At 49.5% G+C, this 15,617-nt stretch overlaps 1 protein-coding gene across 1 annotated transcript in view; it reads left to right on the top strand.

Moving 5' to 3' along the window:
* The window catches only part of CACNA2D2 (calcium voltage-gated channel auxiliary subunit alpha2delta 2), a 585,144-nt gene that overhangs the window by 390,051 nt on the left and 179,476 nt on the right, over positions 1-15,617 (top strand). Inside the window, exon 5 of the mRNA XM_026657031.2 lies at positions 2,684-2,728. Coding sequence (XP_026512816.1) covers positions 2,684-2,728 — 45 coding nt within the window. The remainder of the gene's footprint in view (positions 1-2,683; positions 2,729-15,617) is intronic.

Raw genomic sequence — 15,617 nt, 5'->3', positions numbered from 1 at the left:
TTTTTCACGGCCCCTTCCACCCCTCCGTGTTTGGACTTTGGGTGAGGGGGGTATGGGACTTGGTGGCGGGGCAGGGCAGTTACAGAGAGACTGCAGCGGGGCTCTCTCCTCCTGCCTCCGGTCCTGCAGAACATCCACAAGGCGGCGGAGCGTGTCCGTTTGCTCCCTCATTAGTCCAAGCAGCGTTTGAGTAGCCTGCCTGTCCTCCTGTCGCCACCTCTCCTCCCGTTCAATGTTTGCCCGGTGCATTTGGGACAAGTTCTCCCTCCACTGTGTCTGCTGGGCTGCCTGTGCTCGGGAGCATGCCATTAGTTCAGCAAACATGTCTTCCCGTGTCCTCTTCTTCCTCCTCCTAATGTGCGCTAGCCTCTGGGCAGATGTGGCTGTGGGAATTGGAAAAAGGGAGTGAATTCCTGAGACAGAGCAATGTATCTGTGAACAGAGAACATAGTCTTTCTCTGTGAACAAGACCATGCAGAGCACCTATCACACGCGCACTGAGGACAAGGTCGAATTTTCGGCCCTCGCCTACAGTGCCTGCGGTCTTGCTGTGGCGAGCTGAGGAGCAGGGCTGGACACCGGACTTTGTCTAGCTGGCAAACATGGTAAGCCGTAGACTTGTGGCCGCTTAAAACTTTAAGAGTGGCACTGGCCTCCTTTCACATAGAAAGCAATGCGAGTCTCTGCTGGCAGCAATCCTGCAAGCATGAACTCTGGCCCTGTCCCACCCCCTCGCGGCTGTAAACCGCCTGGCTGTAAACCGGCGGTTGCAGTTCTGTAAAGGGACGGGCAAGCAGTCCCAATACTAACTTTCCCCTACCTAATTCACAGCAGGGAGTCATGCCAGACATCACCCTCCTGAAGGTCTCGGAGAGCCAGAAGGAGAAGATGCTCAGGGACAGCCTGCAGAAACCGGGGCCATTTGCTGCGCTGCTCTGCAAGGCCATGATCCCGGAGTACCTGCTGGCGTTGTGGCAGGGAAACGTGTCCTACCACGGGGGGCCTAATAAGCTCTCCCTGCCCAGGAACCTGCTGATGAGGCTGGAAAAACACCTGCAGGAGGTGTATGAGGAGTTCTCCCCGGAGAATGTCGCCTCTATCCCCGGTTACATTGACCAGTTCTTGGCTTAGGTGCCCTTGGAGGGACAAATGACTGCAGGGTTTTGGGCACTATAATCATGAAGCGGACATTGTGCAATTTTTTGAAAATGGTTCGGACTATATATTGAGGCGCCCAAAGACAGACTAATCATGACACACTTTGCACTGATTCCCCTTTTGTTTGACTTTCCTGTTTACATGTTTTGAAGCACTTTACCCACTGTTAATATTTTCAATCTTCCTGTTTTGTTGCAAATAAATGTTTACATGTTTTAAAGCACTTTAGCTACTGTTAATATTTTAAATATGCCAGTTATGTTGTAAATAAATGTTTAGATATTTAAAACACTTACTGCTTGATCCTTCCCCTGAATCTGTGTCTGGGGTAACGGCGGGGGACGGTTGGTAGGGGATCTCGGTCAGGGTGATGAAGAGCTCCTGGCTGTCGGGGAAATCAGCGGTGCCAGCGCTGTCGACTGCCTCGTCCTCCTCATCTCCTTCTTCATCTTCCCCGTCCGCTAACATGTCGGAGGAACCGGCCGCGGACAATATCCCATCCTCAGAGTCCACGGTCAGGGGTGGGGTAGTGGTGGCGGCCGCACCTAGGATGGAATGCAGTGCCTCGTAGAAACGGGATGTGTGGGGCTGGGATCCAGAGCGTCCGTTTGCCTCTTTGGTCTTCTGGTAGCCTTGTCTCAGCTCCTTGATTTTCACGCGGCACTGCGTTGCATCCCGGCTGTAGCCTCTCTCTGCCATGGCTTTAGAGATCTTCTCATAGGTCTTTGCATTCCGTCTTTTGGAGCGCAGCTCGGAAAGCACGGACTCATCTCCCCACACAGCGATGAGATCCAAGACTTCCCGATCCGTCCATGCTGGGGCCCTCTTTCTATTGGATTGCACGGCCATCTCTGCTGGAGAGCTCTGCATCGTTGCCACTGCTGCCACTGCTGCTGAGCTCGCCACGGTGTCCAAACAGAAACTGCGCTTCAAACTGCCCAGACAGGAAAAGGAATTCAAATTTTCCCGGGGTGTGGCTGGTCAGAGCATCCGAGCTCGGACTGCTGTCCAGAGCGTCAACAGAGTGGTGCACTGTGGGATAGCTCCCGGAGCTATTAGCGTCGATTTCCATCCACACCTAGCCTAATTCGATATGGCCATTTCGAATTTAGCGCTACTCCTCTCGTTGGGGAGGATTACAGAAATCGATTTAAAGAGAGCTCTATGTCGAACTAAATGGCTTCCTGGTGTGGACGGGTGCAGGGTTAATTCGATATAACGGCGCTAAATTCGACATAAAAGCCTAGTGTAGACCAGGCCTTAGAAACAGAAAGAAATAAAGTGCAAGGGGATGGAGGAAGGGGAAGCTGGACCCATCTGATGGTCACTGCCACGGCTCAGGCATGGGGTTTGTTTTAAAGCTCCCATTTTTCTCTCGGGAACCTCCTTCTGAACCTTGTTTCCAGGAACCTGGCCAGTGGGGAGGCAGGGGACTGAACAACCTCTGCGAGCGTTTGGGGTGGTGTGGGCCTGCCAGCCAGGGCTGTGCATAGCACTAACTGGAGCTTTTACCTTTTCTCTGCAGGAGGAGGATATTGAATACTACGACTCCAAGGCAGACACGGAATATGTGAGTATAATCCCTGCATCCTCCAATAGTCACAGGTAGGGGGTGGGCCTGGGCTGACGCTCTACTCTGCCTGACCCACTCTGATACAATGCATGGAACCTGCTCCTGTGGCAGCTGTTGGCAGGAGCACGACCTTTTACATGGCAAACTTATCCCAGACAGGGGAACAGGACCTAGTTCACTCGGGTTCATATCAATACAGGTGTTTGACTACTAGGTCTGGGAACTCATGGCAAGTTCCTAGTTTTAATAGCTGGACTCATTGCGTGGCAGGGGCAGGGGCAGGAGCACTGGCTGTGGGAGAACTGCCAGCTACTTCAGTCCCAACCTCTCCCAGCAGGGGGTGCTGTAGAGAATGAGACAGGTATTAACGTGGATAGGGGTCAATATTATGACTTTGCCGAGGTACTTTTTAGATTTTAATGCTGAAATCTAACAAATTGCTAATTTGATGTGTGTGATATTAGAATGGAATCTAATAGGAGAACCTCTTTTTATCGAGTCCAGGGGCCACTAGCTTACCAACTTAACACTAGGTTCTTCTTAGGTCAACTTTTAACTTGAACAGTATTTCTCAAATCAGGACACTGGGTTATTCTTAACCAAACAGCAATTTATTACTTCACTGAGAACCACATTAGTATACAACCAACAGTTCACCAATCAAGTGTAGACAGAACCAATGTTCCAGTTATGTTCTACACACCCCAATACAGCCTTGCAAGCAGTTGTCACAGAGTAGGGTTGAGGCTCAGCAGTTTTACCAAGGAACGATGCAAATTACTAAGATTTTTTATCACATTTGCTTAGGATCATCAGTTCTTTAGTACCTAACAAATTTATCACCCTTCTAACATTTCTCCAAGGAGTCAGAATGTACATGTCTGTAAGGCACTTTTAAGAGTGTGCTCCCTGCTATATGAATGGATTGGGGATGAGGGACAAGTTTAGAATATCAAAAGCAATTACTTGAAGTTATGGTTCAAATCTCTCTTAGGCCAGTTTGCTTGGGTTTATAAAGGAGCTCATACATAGAGCATGAGTTAAAATCTAAAATATGGTTACTTGATGTCTCACTGGAGAGTCTAGACTGAACAAGGTACCCTTCAGTTATTTATGTATACATAAAGGAGGAATACAATCTTTGACATGAAATCTCACCACTTCTTATCTGGTTAACCCTGGGTTGTCGGGAGAGTCCGTTCCACGTCGCTGGTCCAGGAGTCTGTTGCAATGCAGGGATTCAGTCAAGTCTGGGGTCCCTCGTGGTGACCTCAGATTTATATACCCTAAATCCTGGGCTCATTGGAAGGGGGCATCCTTGGATTTCCGTTGGCCCGTTGCCACATGAGTGCTCAGCTTATACCCCTTTCAGTTTCTCTGCCACTTCTGTTGGTATCAAGTAGATGGTGCGGGTGAATAATAAATTTCTTCAATCCTTATCGGAGGCTTTTTAGTTCGATTCAGTTCAGGGATTTAAGTTCAGTATTAGCCCATGTTGTTAATTGAAATTTCCCCCTTTTTAAGCAATTTCTTTTAATAATTCCAAGTTATACTGTGGTTAGGTGATTATATCTTTCCACCTTTTTGTTTGTGCCTATGACTCCTAGAGTGCAGCAATCATTTACCAAGGAAACAAACAAAATCCATTCTAAGCCTTTAAATTTGGTGGATACAGGCTTTGATTTTATATGAGCATTTCACATTATTTAGGGCTTGCAATAGAACAAGAGATATTATCCATCTATAAAGAGCGAGTTTACCTGATTCACAGAGCAGATAAACGTGCAGCTTCTAATTCAGAGTAAAAAACGTATTGATAGGACAAAACAGATTATCCGTGGTGTATTTGATTTATTAGGAAAACAAATGTACAGTTGATAATTTGGGGTGAAAACATGTGGTTTGAGTTTCTTAGGGTAACAGCCAGTTTGCCCTATTTGACCTTCAGTCTCACAGCCAGTTATGCATAGTTTGTTTAATTTGCAGCTTCCTCACCCATCTTTGGATCAACTATCAGGGCACTTCTACAGTGGCAATGTTACAGCGCTGGCAGTTAGAGCGCTGCTCAGAGAACACTGAAAGGAAACCGCTGTTGTGCGTTCACAATGTCAGCTGCCTGTGCAATAATGTGTTCACACTTGCGGCACTTGCAGTGGTATTCGGAGCAGTGCACTCTGGGCAGCTATCCCACAGAGCACCTCTTTCTCTTCTGCTGCTAAGATTTGTGGGAAGGCGGAGGGGGTTGCATGCATTCTGGATCCTGTCCCAATGACCTGTGATGCATTGCTTTGCATCCCAGAAATCCCTGTGCTTCCGTCCACATTTGGCGACATTTTTCAATGGTTTGTGTACTGCGCGCCCTGCCTCTTCGGGCTACAGGAATGGATCCCAAACTGCTCACCAGTATGCTGCTTACTCTGACTAACACGTCACGAGTGGCAGTGGAGTTATTCCTTAAACTACAAAGGCAACATTGATCTTGCCACGCGTAGTAGCTACGACACGAGATTATTTGTGGGATTCATGGAGGTGCTGACCACAGTGGAATGCTGCTTTTGGGTTTGGGAAACAAGCACCGAGTGGTGGGATCACATCGTCATACACGTCTGGGATGACGAGCAGTGGCTGCAGAACTTTTGGATGAGGAAAGCCACATTCATGGGACTGTGTGATGAGATCGGCCCTACAGTGCAAGGACACAAGAATGAGAGCTGTCCTGTCATTGGAGAAGCGCCTGTCGATTGCACTCTGGAAGCTGGCTACTCCAGACTGCCACCAATTGGTCGCTAACCAGTTCGGAGAGGGAAAGTCGACCGTTGGACTCATGTTGATGGAAGTGTGCAGGGCCATTAATATCATCCTGCTCCGAAAGACCGTGACTCTGGGCAACGTGCGTGACATTGTGGATGGCTTTGCACAAATAGGCTTCCCTAGCTGCAGAGGGGCAATAGATGGCATGCATATTCCAATTCTGGCACCAGACCACCTACCTACCCAGTACATTAATCGCAAGGGGTATTTCTCAATGGTTCTCCAGGCGCTAGTCGATCACCGTGGGCATTTCACAGACATTAACGCAGGCTGGTCCGGAAAGGTGCATGACGTACACATCTTTCGGAACACTGGCCTGTTCAGGAAGCTGCAAGCAGGGACTTTCTTCCCTGACCAGAAGATCACCGTAGGGGAAGTCAAAATGCCCATTATGATCCTGGGAGACCCCGCCTACCTCTCAATGCTGTGGCTTATGAAGCCATACATGGGGCAACTTGACAGCAGCAAGGAGGCTGAGCAAGTGCAGATTGACTGTTGAGTGTGCTTTTGACCGTTTAAAAGCCCGCTGGCGCTGCCTCTATGGGAAGCGGGACCTGGCCGATGACAATATTCCTATGCTTATAGCTGCGTGCTGTATGCTCCATAATATTTGTGAGGGGAAGGGTGAAAGCTTCACTCAGGGCTGGACCGCAGAGACTCAGCGCCTGGAAGCTGAGTTTGAACAGCCAGAGACCAGGGCTATTAGAGGGGCGCAGCGCAGGGCCATAAGGATCAGGGATGCCTTGAGACAGCAATTTGAAGCTGAAAGCCACTAATATTTGTTGCTATGCTCAGGAGTGCAGTGCCTGTAATACTAGGAGGGATTGGTGCAGATGATGCAATATGTGGGTTTAACATAATTGTATGTTGCTTTGCAGGGCTCTTTTTGCTTTCAGTTAATAGAATAAGGATTGGTTTCAAACCGGCACAATTCTTTTATTAAAAAACAACAACTGGAGGAGAGAGTCAAACCAAAAAACACATCAACAGTGAGGGGGACAGGGGAAGGGAAGGTCCCAGGAGGAGTAGGGGTCCCGAGACAGCTAAAGATTTGTATATGTCCAGGGATCATATCCAACCTTTTCCTTTGGAGTACAATGCAGCGGGTACTGTACTTCAGCAGGGCCAAACTGCAGAGGGATGGGTGTTGAGTGCAGTGGGTAGAGGGTAGAGGGAGTCCACAGTGCTGGACTGTGAGGGGGAGGAGTGGAATGCTGCGGATATAGACTGGAGCCAGGAGGTTGATAAGAGTGTGTTGGCGGTGTCTGGGGGGGAGCATGGGAAAGAGTTTTGCAACAGTGGCTGCAGGGGAGGGTGGGAGCAGAGCAGCTCGGTTTGAAGAGCTAGTATCGCCTGGAGTGTGTCCGCTTGGCACTCCATAACTTTAAAAGCCGCTCTGTGGCTTCATTCTGGCGTCCTGCGTTCTTCTTTCAGTCTCTCTTCCCGCTGTCCCACCACTCCTTCAATTCCTGTTTCTTGGTGGTGGAGTGCATCATAACATCACGCAGAAAGTCCTCCTTAGTTCTTCTTGGCCGCTTTCTAATTCTGCGTTGCCGTTCAGCCACCGATAACAAAGAGCGAGGCTAGGCTCCCAAGGTCATCTCTGTGAAGTTTAAATGCAGCGTTTTACAGAAGCAGTATTGTTTGCAACACACAGAACACTGATTCAGTGATTTAAAACACAGCCAGTACTCTCACACCTGTCACTAACTGGCTGACCCCAGGCAAGCACACATGAGCCACAAGATCTCCAAAATGGTGAGTAGCCGCAGGGGCAGGGTAAATCAGTCTTCCTGGACCCTGCTGTACACTGGGCACATGGCTCCTGGGGAGAGCCAGCACTGTAGGAGGGGCCTGATAATCATTCCTGTCCCCACACTTTCCACAGGATGTGATCATTATTGAAGATATCTCGCTGGTGCGGGTGAGCAGGGAATCAAGGGAGGGTCTTCTCCAAGACTGTGGCTTTCACCCTGGCCCCTATGCGGTTCACCTGTGTACAGCAATGGTCCCCCACCCCACCCCCCGTGATGGCACAGTGGTGCAGGAAAGTTACCGTTAATGGGGCAAGAAACAAAGCAGCTCTGCCAAAGAACCTGCGGCAGCAGATTGCCCAGTATCTCCATGAGAATTTCCTGGAGATCTCTGAGGGAGATTCCTGTGAAGTGAGGGAGTCTGTCAACAGCCTGTTCCGCCACTCAGACTAGGCATGTGGTGGGAGACAAGCCTGCTTTCTGCAACTTTCCTGCCCCCAACAACTTGCTTCAGCGATTCCCAAAATCAGATCCACGTACCAGGGGCCTCCTCTCCTGTTTGCACTTTGCCAACATCCAACAGCTGTGACTGGCTAGCCTCCTCCGGGGTAGAAAAGAGCTCCTGGCTGCATGCATCTCTGACCTCTGAGTCATCCTCTGCCTTTGGGTCCCCCTCTGCCGCCACATCCTCATCCAAGATTTCCTCCTCCTGGCTCAATCCACTCTTGATTGGCATGTATCCACCGAAGTATCCACAGTTGTCTTAGCAGTGGAGGTGGGGTCACCGCCGAGTATCGCATCCAGCTCTTTGTAGAACTGGCAGCTCGTGGGCGCAGCACCGGAGCGGCGGTTTGCCTCTCACGCCATGTGGTAGGCGTTCTGCAGCTCCTTCACTTTGACCCTGCACTGCAATGTGTCCCGGTCATAGCCCCTTTCTGTCATGCATCGTGAAATCTGTCCGTAGGTATCATCATTCCTACGGTTGGAGCGCAGCTGGGACTGGACAGCCTCCTCTCCCCAAATGCTGATGAGGTCCAGCAGCTTGGCATTGCTCCAAGCGGGAGATCGCCTGATGCGTGGAGTAGGCATGGCCACCTGGAAAGATGTGCTGAGACCATTGCATGCATCACCAAACAAACAAGAAGGGGACTTTCAAAATTCCAAAGGAAATTATGGGGTGGGGATGACGGTTAGTCACCTGAGGGCAGGGCAGTAGAGTTCAAACTGATGACCAGACAGGTGAGAACAGGCATTGTGGGACACCTCCTGGAGGCCAATCGCAGCGCTGTAATCACCACAGTGTCTACACTGGCACCGCAGCGCAGAAAGCTCTACGCCTCTCGTCGGGCTGTTTTTTTTAAAGCGCTACAACTGCACAGTTTCTGCACACTAAGTGGCTTGTACACCTCAGGAGTTACAATGCAGAAAGCTGCTTTACTGTGCAGAAACTTGCCAGTGTAGACAGGGCTTCAGTATGCAATGGGCTGCTTTGCTAGGAAAGCAGGGTGTGAGCCTTCTTGGTAACTTATTTGGAGTTCTTTTTAGCTAGGTTGGGAGGGAGAAAGAGGTTTTATCCATATGCAGATTATGAGAGATTCTTGCGTAGGTGAGTAACAGTAGTCGCATTGAGCCGTTTTAGTCTGTTTCTTGGGGAGTGTAACTCCTAACCTTGGATGATTTGTGGGTCCTTAGACAAAATCATTTTCTTATTGTCTTTACTTCCTAGGTGGATCCTATTTTGAGATAAACAGAGGTGGATAGCTTCTCTGATGGCCAGGAGGAATTAATATTTAGTAATTATTCAAGACATATTTATGCTCTATACCCCTTACACAGGACTGTGGGGGAGCTCCCAGCTATTCCAGCCCCAGCCTCTCCCAGCAGGGGGCACTTTAGAGGGCAGGGCAGCAGCACTGGCTGTGGGGGGAAAGCTCCCAGTTTCTCCAGTCCATCTTCTCCCAGAAGGGGGCGCTGTGGGGCAGGAGCACTGGCTGTTGGAGCGTGATTACAAGATGCCTTGGGATCTTTAGAATGAGCATAACTCCAGACATATGACTGTAGCAAGTGCTGTCTCTCTGGCTGAGCCAGCTGGGCTCCCTAGCAGTAACTGGTTACGGTCCCTAAGAGCCAGTGCTATGCTGTTCTGTTACACCAGGCAATTTCTGAGAGGGTCCACTTAGTGCCCAGTGCAACCCCATGTCCGCCGTCACCCAGGAAGCAGAACTAGAGTGCATAGGATGGCTCTGCATTGCAGAGAGGGTATGCACTGCACACTGCAGAGCCCCGCTTGGGGTGGCGGGCACTCCCTGTACAGCATGGTGGGGAGGGCATGGCCTTCCTGCGCTTCCTCCTGCAGATGAGAACTGCTAGGCTACTCCAGCCATTAGGGCGCCTCCCTCCCACAGACTGGGGCAGATTCCTCCTCCTCGCCCTACGAACCCCAGGTTTCTCCCCCAGGCCTAGCCCAGCTGCTTGGGCTGGACACTAGGGGATGGCTCCTGGCTGTAGTGTAGGCCCATGCAGAGAGACTCAGCTGCTGCCCCCTGACTCTGTGCTCTGACAGTGATGGGTCGTCAGCCGGAGCCAGTCTCAGGGGGATCCAGGTGCATGTTCACTAAGGCAAGCCGCTCTGCTGCCTGGGAAAGTTTCTAAAATTAAAGCTGGTATCTGAAATTCAAATGAGGAGCAAACCTTTAATTAGAGACTGAATCTAATTCTCGACCCCCCTCCCGGCAAAGCCGTCCTGTGATGCTGGCAATCAGTGCTTTAAATATAAACCAGACAGCTTGAATTTCCTAGGGCTCCCAAGGGGGTCGACATGTGCCAGTTACACTTCATGATGATAGCGCTTAGCTAGTGCTTTGTCTGATCAAAGCACTTCACAGGCATTCGCTGCTGCCCTACCTCACCCCAGAGGTGGCTGCATTTTAGTGGCACGTGATAGGTTGCCTGGGTATGGGGGTGGTAAAGTACTTCAGGATGAAAGATGCCCTAAGTACAAGCCCCCGCTGTTGATTGTTCTCTGAGCCCTGGGCTGGCAGGAAGTAGCTGTTTCTTCATCTGACTGAGCTCCCCTCCCACTTCTAAGACCCGGCTCAGGCACAGCGATGGAAGGAGTTTTTCCTGCTGCTGCCGCCCCTTCCCTCCACAGGGCTGTTAAACAGCTGGAGGGGAAAAGCGATGAAATGTGATCAAGTCAGAACCTCGTGAGCGAAGAGCCCCCTGTCGCCCCCCCAGTTAACCACACTCTGCACCGCTAGGCCTCTGCCAGCCACTTACACTCCCTAGCCGGAGTGGAAGGCAATAGCAGCGGGCAGCAATTGTAAATGACATACGAGTGACCCTGGTTTGGGAGCCCAGGCCTGTCCCCCGATGTCCCAGGTGTTCCTTTACACAGAGACAAGCAGCGAAGAACTGGGAGAGCATCCAGACCTTTGACCCAGAGTCCGATTCACGGGATCGGTTTCCCCCAGCCCGCAGCTAGGTGCTGAACTGGGAAGGCTATGGGGTGGACATGACCATTTAGCACAGAACAACCCTACCCAGGCACCAAGAAGTAGAAACAGAGTTGAGACCAGGAGGTCACCAGCCCCAAAGTCAGTTCACCTTGGAAGGGCCATGTATCTTTGTCTGTGCCCACCTGCCTACAAGAGCAGCGCTGCTGGAGCTGGGCCTCCAGCATGTGGTGTGTGAGATAAACCCGGGGGGGGACTGCGGGATCGCCCCCTCTGCCTGTGACCTGCGCTGGCCACGCGGTCTGAGCAGAGCAGTGGCTGCTGCCACTTGCCAGGTGCAGCTGGGGCCGTATTAACCCTGCTCTTCCCGCCCTCTTCCCTAACCCGGGTGGTGCAGTGCTGGGTCCATGGAACGCAGCAGGACACACCCTTCTGCACTGCTCTCCCTCCCCCCCACCCCCCGTCCCCCCGTCCACTACTACCACTGACCCTGTGGCCCTCTATCGCCATGGCGAATGGGGCAAGACGTGCACCTGGGCACAGATAAATGGCACTAATGCAGCACTGCAATTGCACCATCAACGGCAAGCCAAGCCGTGTTACAATGGGAGGTGTCGCTTCTCGGCTGGGGTCCCAGTGTAGCGCCACTCCAGACAGCGGGGCTGGGTCATTTCACACTAGCTGGGCATCTGGTTCCAGCTGTGCATTACAACATACAAAGCTAAAAATATATGACTTTCCTAAGGTCACTTCCCACCTGAGTAATTGCTGTGGCGCCCGCTGGGTTGGGATGTGAGCTCAGTGGGAGGGGAGGGGTCCCCAGGTGGGTGACTGGGAGAGGAAACGCCCCATGGCAATCTCTCTGTTAAGATGGCACCCACTCTGTGAAGAAATGTGGGAACCTCTGGAACGTTCTAGGCTACATAAAAAATAACAGTCAGGCCATGTTGACTGCACGGCGTCTTAGTGGGTGTTGCCTAGACACCGGTTTGGTCCCAAGATCTGCACCTCAGGGCCAAATCCTGCAGTTCTTCCTTGGCTATTCCTTCAGGCTGACGTGGGCAGACTCCATTTGAAATCATTGATAGTTTGGCTTGTGTAAAGAGAGAGGAATGAATTTAGGATGTGGCCTGGAGAAATTATTAAAGCTGGTTATCGAAAGGAAACACCAGATTTGTGAATAAACCATTCTCTGTGTGAGGTCAGCTTCCTTGTTGGGCACCAACGTTCTCTGGCACCCGTGAAAATATTTGCAACTCCTGCAAGCTGAATGAATTCACACTGTAGTGCGTGATTCGTTCTTCCGTATATTGCTGGTTCAAATAATCCACGCAAGGAGCAGAAACAAATCCACATGGGCAATGGCACGTCGGGAATCCAGCAAATAGTTGGAACGAATAACTTGCAAAGCACCCATCATCTGAAAAGGATTAGTCCAAACTACTGGCTGAGCACTTACAAATACATGCACAGAAAGCAGGGATGGATTATGAGCTGATAAGCCTCAGCTCAGTCTGATGAATAGGATTCAACCACCTCTAGAATTTATACATAGTAGTTGAGTGCCAAACAATGCATCAGATATTCAGATCTAGCTTTCCTGTCACAGAGGCTCTGAAATAACAAGAAAGAACAGTGCTTGAGGGCAAATTCAAAACAGATCAGATCGATTTCTTCAAAGTGCAATCACTGACAAACCCTCCCTGACACCGTCGTCCCCCGCTGACACAGCAACAGGTCACATGGCCTGCTCCTGCTGTCCCAGGAACAGAAAGTTTAACGAGAGCTACAGGAATGATAAACAGCAGTGACAGATGCAAACAGGTGTGACTTCCCTTGGAGGGGAAGTATGAGACTTTATCAGCCCATGGGACTAATCTGAGCAAGGAAAGCAGGGGGCAGGAAGATGCTTTGACAAAACAGAAGATGGGGCATGGGTTGATTTTATTTACAGATCTCTTAATTAATGTAAGACCACTAATTAAACACAGAGAGCGAGGAAGCTCCATAAGCATGGTGCATCTGTACATCATCCCTGTGCTTATCAACCTACATACTTCTCGAGGGGGAGAATTGGAAGCTCTGTCATCCCTTGAAGCATTTAAAATTAGATTGGGCAAAGAGCTAAAAATGATAGGTAGCACAGGTAGCGATGCCCAAAGTTAAGCTTGCCTGATAGTTCCCAGTTTAAGACCCAAGTGGCAGAGTTCTCTGCAGTGGAGTTAATGGTGCCAGCTCCACTGATGACCCACGAGGGAGACAAAATGGTTCCATGTGATGGAATTTCTGGGGGATTGTCAGTTTGCTTTTATTAAAAAAAGTATGAAATTTTGTTTAAAAAAACAAACAAAAAAACCCTAAGTTGAAAAAATGTTGTTAAGGTTGCAAAGTCAAGCACTCCAAAGTTAGGAAATGCCAGAATTAAGGATGCCTCTGCAACCTTAACTCAGCCCCCATGTGTGTATGCATTACAATACAGTCTTTAACTACATGATCACATCCTATTTTTTGCACAGGGCCCTGCTTCATTCAGTGCACAGGGAAGATGGTGCTCACTGAGTGAACATCTGTTCAATATTTTGTTGTTTCCTCATTCTCCAACGTGTGGCCCTGGGCCTAATTTCCTGCATGCTATTCAAATCCTGCTCCGGAGACAGAATTACTGATTTTTCAGAGTCCTTAGCATTACGTAGCACTGTATTTGGCAGAGCCCAGCTCCCATTGGCTTCAGTCACAGCTATGAGCGCTCAGCACTTCTACAAGTCAGACCTCAGGGGCTCAAGTCGGGCATTCTGAAAATGAGGAACTCACAATTAATGATCACTTGTAAAAAATTTGTCTAGCATCACATAGGAACTCTGTGTCAGAGGCAGGGATACAATCCAGTTCTCCAGGGCAGCATTCAGCTGCTTTAACCAGAAGACGATCCTTTCTCTTCCTGCAGTCTCTCTCTCTTCCTGGAAATGAAGTGCTTAGCTACCCACTCGCCTCTAAGGGTATGTCTACACTGTAGATAGGCACCAGTGGCTGGCCTATCCAGCTGGCTCGGGCTTGCAAGGCTTGGGCTTGCAGGGCTGTTTGTGGTGTAGATGTTTGGACCTGGGCTGGAGCCCTGGCTCTAGGACCCTGCAGAGCTTCTTAACCCAATCCCAGTGAGCCCAAGTTAGCTGGCATGGACCAGCCGCAGGCTTTTAATTACAGTGTAGACGTTCTCTTAGACCTCTCTCCTATTACCAGGCAGGAGTCACTTGGTAGTTATGCAGCAGCAATCTTAGTGCAAGGTAGGCTGCTCCTATGCAAAACGCCAGCAACTTCTGGCTGTTAGCTTTAGGATTAGACATTTATATGTGTAATGAGAACATCCACAGTGACATTAGATGGGATTAGAACATATGAGGGATATAAGCCCTTGTGCTTCAGGGCATAAACCAGCCTCTAGCTGACAAGGGCTAGGAAAATCTTCCTATGTTTCTGGAATGGGCTTGACACAGTATTGGCTTTTGAAAAGGCCAGTCTTGACTATAAAATATTTTCAGTGATCGGCAGTGCTCATGAAGACGAGGGTCTCCTGATACTGGCTGGAACCAGGAGTGGCCAAAGCAAGCACTGTCCAAATTTCCCTCCATGAGATTTCCCTGAAATGAGCTGTAGCCCCCTCTGGCAACCAAGGGTATGTCTACCCTGCATTTAGGAGGTGTGATTGCAGCCCTTGTAGACTTACCTGAGCAAGGTCACAACTAGCTCACATAACAATAGCAGTGAAGCCACAGCAGAATGGGCAGTGACAACTCCTGAGGAGAAACTGATAATTGCTTTACAAAGCATGGTGGTTTAGGAAATTGGTCTTGGGTCTAAAATTGTGTGTCATTAAAGGCTTGATTCATCTGTCCCCTGGGTTGTGCAGACAGAAGACGGGCCTCAGTAGTGGAAAGTCCAATTGGAACATGAATCAAAGCAGTGCAGACTGCCTAGGCTGCACCAGCTGATGTGATGCATAGAGCTCAGCAATATTTTTTCAGCAAATAGTAAATTCCCCGAAAAAACGTTTTTTTTAAAAGCATCGAAAAGTTGGGTCAAGTTCAGCAAATAGTTTTGTCTGGAAAAACACTAGGAAAAATAATAGGATATTTTGGACATTTTCTAAACTAACCATTTCAAATCGGCATTTTATTTAGAAAATGTCCATTTGAATCGCTGTTTGAAACTTTGACCCAAATGAATTTTTTTGTTTTTGTTTTTGTTTTGTTGAGAACAACCTAAAAAAATCAGTTGAGCTTTGAAATGAACTTCTGGGGTTGGGGTTGGGGAGGGATTTTGCAGGTCAGCCCCAAAAAATCAATGATTCGCGCACGTCCACTGATGCAGCCTACAAAGTGGGCGGGGCCATCTGCAAGGAGGTATGTCCAGAAAGCTTGGGAGCTGCAGCAGGTTTTTCAAGCAGTCTCCATTGGCTGGGCACCTATGCAGTCTTGCATTCTATGGAATGCCTGGGAGACAGCTGCTTCCCTCTTCCAGGGTGAATTGCCCGTTCTAGGGCGTCTACTACTGCACACCAGAGGATGCAAATTGTGCTAGTGAGAATGAATCAGGCCCTCCATCTCCAGATGGTTGCAAAGCCATTGAGGTCTTCCGAGCCATCAGCAATCGCGGCTTTTTAAAACCTGCAGCTCTCATAACAAAGCAGAAAAGAAAAGGAACTTAGTTTCCAGGGCTGGAACCAAATGAAGTTAGCAGTTTGTATCCATGTCAATGGCAGCGCTCAAATCATTTCCCATTTGGGCTTCTCTCTCTTTCTCTCTCTCTCTCTTTTTTTATTATAGCAAAATTGTATGGGCCCTATTGAAAACACTTGTAATTTTCCATGGA

This window comes from Terrapene carolina, unplaced genomic scaffold, assembly GCF_002925995.2.
Source record: "Terrapene carolina triunguis isolate 2854851 unplaced genomic scaffold, T_m_triunguis-2.0 Scaffold235, whole genome shotgun sequence".
NCBI lineage: Eukaryota > Metazoa > Chordata > Testudines > Emydidae > Terrapene > Terrapene triunguis.
The sequence above is the reverse complement of the archived record's forward strand: the minus strand, read 5'-3'. Positions and strand labels throughout refer to the sequence as shown.